General features: G+C 47.4%; 1 protein-coding gene across 1 annotated transcript; it reads left to right on the top strand.

The window, feature by feature from the left end:
- The first annotated feature begins 12,019 nt into the window (after positions 1–12,019).
- LOC109741748 (uncharacterized) lies at positions 12,020–13,676 on the top strand. Its single transcript, XM_020300821.3, has one exon. The coding sequence runs from the start codon at positions 12,136–12,138 to the stop codon at positions 13,540–13,542; it is 1,407 nt and encodes a 468-aa protein (XP_020156410.1). The 5' UTR covers positions 12,020–12,135; the 3' UTR covers positions 13,543–13,676.
- The last annotated feature ends 353 nt before the right edge of the window (positions 13,677–14,029 follow it).

Here is a 14,029-nt window from a genome sequence, read left to right on the forward strand (position 1 = left end):
CTTCCCTAGAATTTGCGTTTGCTCAATCTCGAGACAGCATGGTGGAATTTGACAAAGTTCTGGCAATCCGTGATCCTGATTGATCATGGAAGTGCTATCAGTTCTTTGGGTTCTGCCGTAGTCAAAAGAAAGATGAAATTCGCAGATGAAAGGGCATTGCAGATATGATCTGCACGGGGGTCATGCGTATGACGAAGTTTAGTATGGGGCTCGAGATTTAATTATCCCGTGTTTCATACACCCCGAGATGTTAATCTAGCAACCTGAATAATCATACTTGATGATAAAATGTTGGTAGCTGCGGTTTAAGTCAAAACCTTAGAAGCCACGTAAAATAAATTTTGCATAAACCGATTAGAGGCGTCTAACTTGGTTTTGCAGGATGTGCATGTGATGTGGTATAGCAGTGCTCATACTAATTCGATTATGTATGAGATGACTATATGATGTAATTTGATTAACATGACCTGCGTGTCATGATTCGGCATGATGGCTGGAGCCATATGATTGCACTTTAATGACCTGCGTGTCAACCTTGTTGTAATGCATTATTTTGTTAGCTATAGAGATAGCAATATTATCTGGTGCATCGACAAGGTGGTGGCAATCTTCGCGAAGGTGAACACCGACGCGAAAGCCGAAGACGAAGAAATGAAATACTTCTCCGTCAGAAAGGGCTATACCATATCATGCTATTATGAATTGCCTGAGATGTTTATTCCTTATGATGCACCCTTCTTGATTGCGCGGTAGTCGCTTTTTATTAGGGTGATCTCTCACTTAAAATATCAAAGTAGTTAGTGTTCACCCAAGTGTAGCACCGTCAGAAATTCGTATCTTTTCGGGGTGCGCCATGTACACATGAGCACGAACGAATCGAGAGGAATGAGGCGGGTGAGGTCAGACCTCGCAGCAAGATCACTTGGTTGTCTTTGACGTTCAGGCAGGAGAGTCCTGAGCTCGGAACACGCCCATCGAAAGATGAACAAGAATCACATAGAGATGTGATCGGCAAGTTGGCCTACCGATTGAAATTCGTGTCATCAGTGATGACCCGTCAATGGCATCGAATAGAAATATGGATCTTGAATCACTCTAAATCAATTATGAGAGATATTGATTTGAGTGGGAGCGCACTGTTGAATTAACATGTTTAATTCTCAGTGCAATTAATTATGAACACTGTCTAAGTGTTTCTTGCACAATAGTTGTAGAATAATGGCTCGCATTTCCACCTTCCCTATTAAAATTGAATAGTTGTTAAATATCTGGTTAAAACTTTACGATTGGTAACGTAATATGAGGATTGTCCTCAAAAGTGCCAAGAAGGACTTTGTCCTATCGCATGCTTTCCGTATCCTCCCGCTAATGCTATGGATCATGTGACTCTCGTCCTTCGATCCAAAAGCTAGAATTCTGTTATGGTCAAGTGGAATATGTTTGCTTCCATGAAACCCAAACTTCGAAAGTTGGGATAGTTATATGATATTCATGGAACTGAAAATTATTTTCAGATACAAACAAAGCAATGTTTGTTTGCAAGTATTAGTAAAAGTGTTTACTATGCATTTGACTGTTGGGAAAGGGATCCAGAAGAACGCCTGTCATATAATGAAAGGTGAATAAAACAACAACTTAAAGAGAAAGGAAGTGTCCAAAGGGTGTTAGTATGACTTACACGCCTAGGAAGTCCGGGGCTAACGCCACTCTTAAGTTGGGTGCTTCTTTTGCGAGTAGGAGAAATAATAAAAGTTAAACTGTTAGAAGTATAAAGGCAAAAGGAAAGAAGACTGGAATATCCAGCTCATGTATGAATGTCATACAAGTTTTTGATGTATAGAAGGTTGGTCAAAGATATAGTTCTTGCGAATTATGGTTAAACATGTTAATCACTAATTCTTGGGTATTGTGAGTTCATCACAAAAATGCCCGCTCGATTGCATTCTGTTGCAACTCGATGTAAGAACTACTATGGCCTGAAAGACTAGCTAGAAATGAGGTTAAGGTATACACAGGGAACATAGTAAATGTTACTATACCTTCCATCAGTGTATTGCCGTCTGTATTTATTTTCATAATTCATTTAGAGTTTTACAAACTCTAGCCCATTGCATAAGGTATCTTGCAAGAAGGTTGTTCATAAGAGAACCTTTTATGTTCGATGTTATGAATAACACAAGGGCCATACTTTCATTATGAATGAGATGTATGTTATGAATATTGATAATAATACAATACCTCTGGGTTTACTTTCATAATTCATTTTAGAGTTTCATACACTCTAGCCCATTGCACAATGTTTGTTGCAAAAGAGTTGTTCATAAAAACAACAATTGTTGTTAAGTATTATGAATAACATAAGGGCCATACTTCCATCATTGATGGGACGTATGTTATGAATATTGAGGGTAATATGATACATCCATAACACTGACGCTAAATGTCGCAAGACTAAAAGAATACCACACAAGTGTGGCACTACATTTGGTCACATTGGAGAACCCGCATGGAAAATTCCATTATGATGGATTTTGAAGTCTTTTTGATTTTGAATCATCTGACACTTGCAACTTTCCTCCGAAAAGTGAAGTGACTAAAATACCGTTCACAGGCCATAAGGAACGAACAACAAACTTATTAGTGATCATACATTTGATGTGTGTAGTCCGATAAGTGTTGTTAGTGGTGGATTTATTTATCTTCAGAAATGACTCAAGTAGATATATGGATATTTACTTGATGAGACGTAAGTCTGGATCTTTTGAAATCATTCGAAAGGCTCTCAAAAATGAAGTAGAAGTTATTGTAACAAGAAAATTATGTTTCTGCAATTTGATTGCACAAAGGAATATTTGAGTTACATGTTTAGCGAATGTCTGATGAGTTGTGAAAGGGGTTTCATAACTTGCACCTCCCGGAACACCACTGCAAGTGGAAAGTCCGTGGAGATGTAATCAAACCATTTATGACATGGTAAGGTCAAAGATGACATAAATAAATTTGCCATTATCCCTTTTAAAGTGATGCTTTAGAGACTGCGGCTTTTACACTGAAAAGAGCTACATCGGGTCTGTTGAAATGAAGCCATTGTATGGTACGCCCAACCATGTTATATCTTTTCTTAACATTTGGAATATGGGGCTTGTGTAAAAGGTTATAAACCTATTCCAAATCAGACAAGTGCTACTTTGTAGGTTATACCAAAATGTTGGGTATTCCTCCCTCACTATACCGAGGCAAATAGTTTGCCGCGAAACGGTGTGCTTTTAAAGAGAATGGTTCTTTCAAAAAGGTGAGTGGGAGAATAGTGCAACTCGATGAGATAAACAGTGTCTACGTCATCAGATCAAAGGAAAGAGACCTTGGAAGTAATTCCAGAGTTTCCTACTGCGACTGATACGGAAGTCTCTACAATAAAATGTATGAACTTCGGTCGAACTTGCAGCTGAACCACGTAGGCAAGGCTCGTGCAAACCTCTCAGGTGCGCAAATGAGATATTGTTGTTAGACAACATTATACCTACGATACACAAGGAAGCGTTGATGGGCCTTGACTCCGGAATTGGCTAAATGCCAATACAACCCGAGTTAGTTTCCATATAAGTGATTCAAGATTAAAACCTTGATAAACCTTTCGGAAGACTTAGAGTCTAACGAATATTTATGGAACTTAAAACTGATACGGATAAAATGTTTTATCCATAAAGCTCGACTTGTTGAAATAACAAGTTCAAGAGTTGACTACGATGAGGTTGTTTTCATCGTAGCGATGCTTAAAGTCGGTTCGGGTTGAACTAGCAATTAATACATATTTCAATCATGAGATATGAAACATGGATGATAAAAGGATTTCCATCTGATGGAAATGAAAGCTAGGACTTGTATATGATACAGTCCAAAGTAATTTGTCGATCCAGAGGATGCTAGTAGGTATGCAAACTTCAGAGTTCCAGCAATGGACAGAAGAGAGCAAAATGGAGTTGGAATCTTCGTGTTTTGATGAAATGGTCAAAGGGGTTTTGACTTCATCAATGGGTAACGAAGATGCTTGTAATTCAAGAAAGTAAGTGGGAGCGTAATAATATTTCTAAAAACCTTATGTGCTTGGCACATTGGTAATTGGAAATAAATTTCTTGACACAAATTAGGACTTCATTTGAAAATAGTTTTTCGATGAAGTGCTTAGGCTAAATAGCCTCAATATTAGGCATGATGATCTATGGAGATATATTTACCTAATGGGGCTAAGCAATGAATACATATTGACAAGATGCTAAAACCTTTTAGCATTTAAAACGCCAAGGAGTGATTCTTGCCAAAGTCACATGGAAAGAGTTTTTGCAAGACTCGGTGTCCCAAAACACCGATGAGTAAAATACATGATGCAGATTCCACACACTTTTCTGTTTGTATTAATCATGTATTCTATGGTATGTAAAACAACCAGATATGTCCGATACTCCCAAGGTGTTGCGAGTATGGATACTAAAGTGATCAAAGTACTGATCGTGGGACAACAGTGAAAGATGTCATTGAGTACTAGAGTAAGTACTGATGATATGTGTTCTTGCAAGCGGAGATCATGAAGAGTTCGTTGTAAAATGTTACATCGATAGTCTTCATCTTTTCACCGTGTGATTTTCGATTTAAGTTAAGGGTTTTGTGTAACACACAATGTGGTGGCACAGTTAGTTGGAATTTGTTCAAACTATTTACTGTGGCGAATTCTATAACAAGGGCTAAGTATGTTGACGCTCTAGAAGCGACAAAGAAGATGTTGAATCATATAGTTCATTCATGAACTTAGTATAGTTCCAAGATGGCTTTTGACAATGGGACACTACTGCAGGTAGTTGCTCCATAACTCAGTCTGAGGAATCCAGGTTCGACCTGTGATTCACATACATACAAAGCCAAGACCACACAAAATATGAATTTTGTGAAAACGTGAAAACGCGAGGACATGCAAAGATACACACGGAACTGAAGTCGTCAGATCCGTTGGATATCAGGCTATACCACAAGTGAAGCATATTTACACCGGTGTGCCACAGGTGTAAAGTGCATTAGCATTAACTAGATTATTGACTCTAGTGCAAGTGGGAGTCTGTAGGAGATATGCCCTAGAGGCAATAATAAATGATATTATTTATCTCCGAGTTCATAATTATGTTTATGTTCCATGCTATAACTGCTATGGTTCTCGAGTCTGCAATAACCACGAGGCTCGGAGGAAGACACATATGCACGTGTGGAATAATAAACGGTAAAATGTATTCCTAGTCTGGCCTCTAAGACTAGCTCAAGTGTTGCATGATGGTTATGTTTTCCTGATCATGGGCATGTCTATGTCAGCAACCTTGAGGGCACAATGTTAAGAGAACATTTGTGTTGAATCGACCCGGCATGATGTTATGCTAAGAGATTCATTCGTCACAAGTTAATGGTACATAACACAGAGATGGTTAACGTTTGCATGATTCCTTAGACCATGAGAGTATCGAGTTTCTTCATGCTTGCTTCATGAACTTTGGGGTTTGTTAAACGTCATCCGTAAATGGGTGGCTATTACGGCGGCTTACGGGTTCATGGAAAAGTGTGTCAAGTAACTTGATAGCTCAAGATTGGGATTTGCTCCTCCGACGATGGAGAGATATTCTCGGGCGCTCTCGGTATTACGGTATCCATCATCGTCTGGCCAGACACAGTGTGATTTGATCACTGGGATGCCGGAACACGGAAACGAGAAAAGAGAACAAAACCGGTAACGAGGTAACTTGCATGGTGGACAAATTGCTCGTCCATGGGCATGCAATAAATCTCACCTCGGGTGTTTGTGACATATCGCGAAGCAACAGGAATAGCTCACCTCAACTGGAGGTTCACTCGAATATCCATTCGTGTGGGTATAGGGGTCAATATGGGTGTCCACGGCTCCGATGTTGATCATTGATCGGAAGGGGTTCCAGGTCATGTCTATACTTCACCGAACCTATAGGGTCACACGCTTAAGGGTCATCTATCTGCTGAATACTAGACAGGGAGTCTGAGAGAAAATCACCGAAAAAGTTTCGGACAGCGGAATCGTACCGCAGAGAGAGGTCACCGGATGGGTTTCGGTGAAACCGAAAAAGTTGTTTCGGGGTATGCCATTAAGTCAAAATGGTTTCGGCACATGCCTGATAATTCTTGGAGGGTGCCAGAATCATTCTGGAAACTTTTTGGAATTTTCAGAAATAAAAACCGAAAATGTTTCGGAGCTGCCGGTACCGCTTTGGCTGTTTTTCGCAGATGAAATTCACTAATCTGAAATTGTTTCAGAACGAATCCAAAATCATTTTAGTGGGTACTGGAATTATTCTAAGACCCACAGAAATATTTTCGGATTTAGTGGACGCGAAAAATTGTCTTCATGAATAGTGAAAACGCATTCTTGTTTGCTTTTTGCAGATGAAAATCACTAAACCGAAATTGTTTCGGAACGCGTTGAAAATTATTTTAGTGGGTACTGGAAATGTTCTGAGCCCACATAAATATTTTCAGTTCGAACGGACGCTGAAAAATGTCGTCAAGAATAGTGAAAGTGCTTTTTTGCTTGGCTTCTTGGAGAAACCAGCTTGAGGGCCTTTTTGGTATTTCCCCCCTTGGCTTCTTGGAGAAGCCACCCTTGGGCTTGGCCTATAAATAGGGGTGGAGGGGCTGCCTAAAGGATCATCCCTTCTCACATACAAGTGCCATGCAATGATCTGGCTTCTCTCTCCCTCCCCGCGAAATAGTTTCGTAGAGCCGAAAGGCTGTCTGGGTTCCGGCAGGAACTAGTTCTGGACGGCGAAACCCTGCTGGATAGATGACACCATATGTGTGCAACTCTGTAGAGAGATCGTAGTTTCGGTCTTAGTTCGTGAGTGCCTCCCGAAGGCTGTCCATGTGACCGTCCGAGTTTCGAAGGTCCTCCCGAAGGGCTGTCCGAGTGACCGTTCGAGTTTCGAAGGTCCTCCCGAAGGGCTATCCGCGACACCGTCCGGGGGGCTGTTCGACCGCCTCCCGGAGGGCTGTCTGAGGAGCAGATGAGGGTATACATCCTCGCGGTTGGGAGGTTGTAAATCCTAGCTGCGGGGATCTGCACCGCCGATCGTCATCGACTCTAGTTCCCGCTGCGCTACGAGTCGGTAACGAAAAAGATCAAACCATGTATGCAGTCTCCATAGTGGTCCTGGGCTGGTGCGTAGGTCGGAAAATTTTTGTTTTCTGCTGCGTTACCCTACACTAGTATGATGGTGGCCTCTCTGGTGTGACCTTGATACATTCCCCGTAGACCTTTGGGGCATTTTTTCCATTGCCAATGCATGCAATCAATTGATCTGAGCATTCCTAGAAACCCCCTTGCCTCTCCAATAGCCAACAACTTCTTCGTGTCCTGCGCATTTGGTTCTTTGAGATACTTCGGTCCAAACACCTCAACCATGGCGCGAGCAAATTTGATAGTATTCTTGAGGCACGTGCTCTCCCCCATCCTAACCATCTCACCAACGGCGTCTGCGGCACTAGCAAGTGCAAGCATCCTCAGAGCGGGCGTGCACTTTTGCTTGGCCGAGAAAGAGAGTTGGCCGCAGCAATCCCTTCTCAGCTTGAAGTAGTCGTCGTGTGCCTCCACTCCCTCCACAATGCGCAAAAACAATGGTTTCCGCATGCAAAAACGGCGACGAAACCATGGATCATCCGGAAAAGCAGGTGTGGGAGCAAAGTAGTCATTGTGCAGTAGCCTTGCTCCGGTCTTTATTCTCTGTCCCGGTTCATCACTCTTTTCCCTTTGATTGAGCCCTTGAAGTTGAGAATATGCTCGACTTGCCGGTCCATTTCCTCTTGCATGCTCATGAGTACGATCATGTCCAGTTCTTCGTCCGAATCCGACGAATCGAAGAACTCATCTTGAATCATTTGGTCAAGCTCCGTCGGGACATACTCCTCGTCCGACGAAGCATCGGAATCCATCGTTTTCGCTAAAAAAAATCACAATAATTCCGGTCGGTCAATGTGTCGAACACATCAAGCGCAAGGCGGAGAGGTTTGCCGGACGTACCACGTGTTGGGAAACGTAGGAGAAATTCAAAATTTTCTACGCATCACCAAGATCAATCTATGGAGTAATCTAGCAACGAGGGGAAGGGGAGTGCATCTACATACCCTTGTAGATCGCGAGCGGAAGCGTTCAAGAGAACGGGGTTGATGGAGTCGTACTCGTCGTGATCCAAATCACCGATGATCCTAGCGCCGAACGGACGGCACCTCCGCGTTCAACACACGTACGGAGCAGCGACGTCTCCTCCTTCTTGATCCAGCAAGGGGGGAGGAGAGGTTGATGGAGATCCAGCAGCACGACGGCGTGGTGGTGGAAGTAGCGGGATTCCAACAGGGCTTCGCCAAGCGCTGCGGGAGGAGGGAGATGTGTCACGGGAGGGAGAGGGAGGCGCCAGGGCTTAGATATTGCTTCCCTCCCTCCCCCCCACTATATATAGGGCCAAGGAAGAGGGGGGCGCAGCCTTGGCCCTTCCTCCAAGGAAGGGTGCGGCCAGGGAGGAGTCCATCCTCCCCAAGGCACCTCGGAGGTGCCTTCCCCCTTTAGGACTCTCCCTTTCCCTTATCTCTTGGCGCATGGGCCTCTTGGGGCTGGTGCCCTTGGCCCATATAGGCCAAGGCGCACACCCCTACAGCCCATGTGGCCCCCCGGGGCTGGTGGACCCCCGGACCCCTTTCGGCACTCCCGGTACAATACCGATAATGCGCGAAACTTTTCCGGCGACCAAAATAAGACTTCCCATATATAAATCTTTACCTCCGGACCATTCCGGAACTCCTCATGATGTCCGGGATCTCATCCGGGACTCCGAACAACTTTCGGGTTACCGCATACTAATATCTCTATAACCCTAGCGTCACCGAACCTTAAGTGTGTAGACCCTACGGGTTCGGGAACCATGCAGACATGACCGAGACGTTCTCCGGCCAATAACCAACAGCGGGATCTGGATACCCATGTTGGCTCCCACATGTTCCACGATGATCTCATCGGATGAACCACAATGTCGAGGATTCAATCAATCCCGTATACAATTCCCTTTGTCTACCGGTATGGTACTTGCCCGAGATTCGATCGTCGGTATCCCGATACCTTGTTCAATCTCGTTACCGGCAAGTCTCTTTACTCATTCCGTAACACATCATCCCGTGATCACTCCTTGGTCACATTGTGCACATAATGATGATGTCCTACCGAGTGGGCCCAAAGATACCTCTCCGTTTACACGGAGTGACAAATCCCAGTCTCGATTCGTGCCAACCCAACAGACACTTTCGGAGATACCTGTAGTGCACCTTTATAGCCACCCAGTTACGTTGTGACGTTTGGTACACCCAAAGCATTCCTACGGTATCCGGGAGTTGCACAATCTCATGGTCTAAGGAAATGATACTTGACATTAGAAAAGCTCTTAGCAAACGAACTACACGATCTTGTGTTAGGCTTAGGATTGGGTCTTGTCCATCACATCATTCTCCTAATGATGTGATCCCGTTATCAACGACATCCAATGTCCATGGTCAGGAAACCGTAACCATCTATTGATCAACGAGCTAGTCAACTAGAGGCTTACTAGGGACATGGTGTTGTCTATGTATCCACACATGTATCTGAGTTTCCTATCAATACAATTTTAGCATGGATAATAAACGATTATCATGAACAAGGAAATATAATAATAACCAATTTATTATTGCCTCTAGGGCATATTTCCAACACCACGGTGGCGTCCGAGCCAGCGATAACGTCCCCTGCAACGAGGACGGGAGCGCTCTTCCGGAGCTGGCGGCGGAGAGCCTGGGAAGGGTTGCAGAGCGGGCGTGACGGCAGAGCTACGAGCCGGACGACGCGGAGGAGGGAGAACAGAGGAGAGAGCAAATGGATCCGGCAACTCGGAGGGGGGGGGGATTTGGTGCAATTTTGGAGGGTGGGGTGGGGTTGTCGGGTCCGACGTGGCGGGCGTGCCCGGGAATATCCGTCCCATATTTGGTCTGCATATGGGGGGTGCCGGCCAGCCCGGGCGTTTGAGGGCCGTCTGAGAGGCTCATCTGGGTAAAAAAAATCGTGACTGGGCAGCGATCGAGCGGCCTGCCCGGGCATTTGAGACGGGTTTGAGGGGTCCGGTTGTAGATGCTCTTATGCTAGAAAACATGGTCAGCAGACTATACCACGGAATCATTTTTTCACTACTTTGTGATAGATCCAAAATAATCAACTTAATTAAGATCCAAATGGCATCAGCAATGTGTAGATGCACGGAGAAATGTAACCAAAATAACAGAGGGAATTAAGGATGCCTCATAGGCATGTTTTCACTTGAGATATATTAGAATGACTTCAGAAATATCCCAGGCAATATTGGTTGTGAAGTACCAGTAGCTTATGCAGATAGCTGCAGTGTGTTGGCTGAACATCACAGCTTCATCTTATTATTGCTCAACATAATCATCATTTTTTTTTGTTTCCTGTAAAGTAGCACTGGGTTCTTTTGCCGCCAATCATTAATTATCTGATCCCATGAAGCATTATTACCATGCTAGCTCTGTATATTGCTGGTGGTCTTCCCACTGTAATTCACTGTCAACATGCCGCTAATTTTGGGTTTTGCTTCTTTTGTTCTTACATGTAATTCCTTTGTTCCATCTTTGTTACTCCCTCTATCCCATAATATAAGAACGTTTCTTCAACTATGTTAGCTTAAAAAACGTTCTTATATTCTGGGACGGAGGTAGTATATGCCAGTGCTGATGACTTGAAGGTGAGCTTCCTTTGATGTGGCTATTACCGTCCGATGACTTGAAGGTGAGCTTTGCTTAATAAGCTTACGATCGAGTAAGGAAATGTTGTTTGATGTTGTTTTCACATCTCTCTGAATTTTCCATTGGTATGTAGAGAAACAATTACTAAGCCATACTAAATGTGGAGCCTCTGTTTCATCTGTGTTTGTATCCATGAATATCTTGAATTGGTTTTACTTTGATGGTTTATTGTTTGTCCGAATATAGGCTACCAGTTTTATTTTTCTTCGTTGTCAAATAGGATAGGCATATGTACTTCTATTTGCTTCGCATTGTTTAAATTCCTCGTTGAAGTATAATTTAATCTAAAAATCTCACTGTTTCTCATCCTATTATGCTATATGAATGGTTATAAACAGAAAACAAGAGCACATCAATTGGAAGCGCACCGCGCTCCTCGGCCTCCGCAACGACTCCCGTCCACCATACCTCCTGGCCGAGATCCGCGGCCACCAGCCCCCCCTCCCCCCCCCCCCCCCCGTGGCGCTACCTTCGACTCCCGCGCCGAGAAGACCGCCTCCCATTGCCTCACGACTGTGCTCCACCTATACTCGCGCTCTCCGCCGTGAGCCGCCACACCGGAGACTACCACTGCGCCGCCCACTTGACGAGACTCCCCAGCATGAAGAAATCCCGTCAGGGCGCGCCACCACCGCCGGCGCCGACGGTGGCCAGGGATCAGGGGGAGGAGGGGTGCTCGGGGCGGCTAGGTTTCTCCTCCGGAGCCGCCCGCGCGAGCCACGAGGGAGGGAAAGGGGATGAAGGATCTTTCCCATCACTATCACACGTACATCAACCGTGTTTGAAAAACAAACTCAATAAAAGACCGTGTTTGTAAAAGAAAAGAAAAAAGAGTCTCCCGCAACAACAGTATTCTAATTTCTGACCAACCCGGCGAGACCTTACCACTAGCGCCCACCGTGTCTCCGCCGTCGCGGCCGACCGGCCGAACGTATATTCCCGTCGCCGTTCTCCCCCGAGACTGCCGTCAAGCCGGTCAGAGCCGCTGTACTGCCACCACCGCTAGTTTCTGACCTGACCCCGGCCGCTTCCGCCCGCGGCATGCGAGGGGAGAGGAAACACATGGGGAGCAGTATGGGGCACGCGACGACGACGACGCCGAGGATTCCGAGGAATGGCGCGTTAATAAGTTGCTTCTCATGAGTCACGATCCCAAGAGCCCAACTCAACTGCTCCCTCCTCTTCCTCTCCTCGTGTGATCAAGCTGCGAGCCTGTGCTGTGCGTTGCGTGCTGTGCCAATGGTGGTCATGAGCGAGCTCGTCGGCACCATCGGGACGGGGCCGGGCTGCTCGTGGTCGGACCTACCGGGCGACCTCCTCGAGTCCGTCCTCGCTCGCCTCCCCGTGCCGGACCGCTTCCGCTTCCCCGCCGTATGCACCGCGTGGTGGTCGGCCGCCAGCGCCTTGCAGCCCCGTGCCGTGCCTGTGCCGTCCCCGTGGCTCATGCTCCCCTTCGACCCGACCGCGCGCCGGCGGCGCGGTGGTGGCACGTCCTCGGAGGAGGCGCGGTTCTTGAGCCTCTCCGACGGCAGGGCGTACGCTGTCCCGCAGCCGGCCCCGGCTATATCAGACCGCCTCTGCGTGGGATCGTCGCCCGCCGGGTGGCTCGTCACCGCCGACGCCGCCTCCGAGCTGCACCTCCTCAACCCGCTCACCGGGGCGCAGGTTCCGCTCCCGCCGCCCGACACGCTCCCCTTCGTCCACGCCAGCCGCGACGCGGACGGCCGCGTCGTGAGCTACAGCCTCCGGTGCTGCTTCGCCGACGATGAAGGCGACGAGGCTGCGACTGTGCTCGTCCCGCCGGAGTCCTTTGCGCCGGACAGGCTCCGGTACGAGCTCTACGAGAAGGCCATACTCGTGTCCGCGCCGCGGGAGGGGCATACCGCCGCGCCGGGATCGGGCGGCTACGCCGTCATGCTCATCTGCCAGCCTCTGTCCCGCATCGCCATCGCCCGAGCCGGCGACACGACGTGGACGCTGCTCGACACGCCCTCGCGCCGCTGGGCGGACGCCGTGCGTGCGTCCTCCACGGCTAGCGCCGGCGAGCGGCAACTGGTGTACGCGATGGACTCCGCGGGGCGCGTTGAGGCATGGGACGTGGACGTCACGGCGGACACGACGCCGACCCGGAAGGCCATCGCGCCGCCGTGCTGCTGCTGCTCGGGGCGCGCGTGCTCCATGTCGGCGGCGTGCAGTAGATACCTCGTGGAGCTCTCGCCAGGGCGCCTACTCCAGGTCCACCGGCTCAGGGACGCAGCGCACGCGCAGTACACGTGGGAGCCCCGGCCGGAGCACGTCGGGTACACGACCGTCGCGGCCGAGTTCTTCGAGCTGATCGGTGGTCGGTGGGCGCCGGTGGACAGCACGAACGGCCGCGCTGGCATCCTGGCCGGGCGCGCGCTGTTCTTGGGGAAGAACGCGTCGCTGTGCGTTCCGGTGGACGACTGCCCGGAGCTGAGGGGCAACTGCGTCTACTTCACAGATGACGGGCCGTGGTCGCACGACAGGTGCCGCGAGGTGGCGCCGGACGTCGGTGTGCTCGACCTCGCCGACGGCAGCTACAGGTCACCGCGAGGCGCGGCGCGCGACCTGCTCTGGAAGTGGCCGCCCCCGGTCTGGGTCTTCCCGTCGTGCGCCGTGAATTGATCCGTCTGACTAGTGTTCGTGTATAGGATTTTGAAATTTTGGCAGCATTTAACATAGTACTCTCTCTGTTCATTTTTATAAGATGTTGTAGGCATTTACAGTGCCTAAAACAGTTCTCTGAAAGTCTAAAAACGAATGAAGTAAGAGCAACTCCAACAAGCGCACAAAAACTGCTCCGCGCGCTAAAATTCGGGTTTTTTGGTCGACGGACAGCTCCAGCAGAAACCGTAAAATAGTGCACGCATAAAAAAGGTTTGGCCATGCGCTAAAAAGCGTTATCAGAAGCTGTAAATTTGGGGCGCTGGATTGCGCGCGCTTCACAATTTGCACTGCGTGTTTTTTGGGCGCGCGTTTTTAAGCATCTACTAAACCAATATTAGGTACGGCACGTTAAAAGTGGTATAATGACGCGCTAAAACTATTTTAGCGCGCGAAACTTTTATGCATTTATTGGAGATGCTCTAATAAGTTATGCTAACACAAGAAG

The sequence above is a fragment of the Aegilops tauschii genome, chromosome 7 (genome assembly GCF_002575655.3).
Source record: "Aegilops tauschii subsp. strangulata cultivar AL8/78 chromosome 7, Aet v6.0, whole genome shotgun sequence".
Classification (NCBI taxonomy): domain Eukaryota; kingdom Viridiplantae; phylum Streptophyta; class Magnoliopsida; order Poales; family Poaceae; genus Aegilops; species Aegilops tauschii.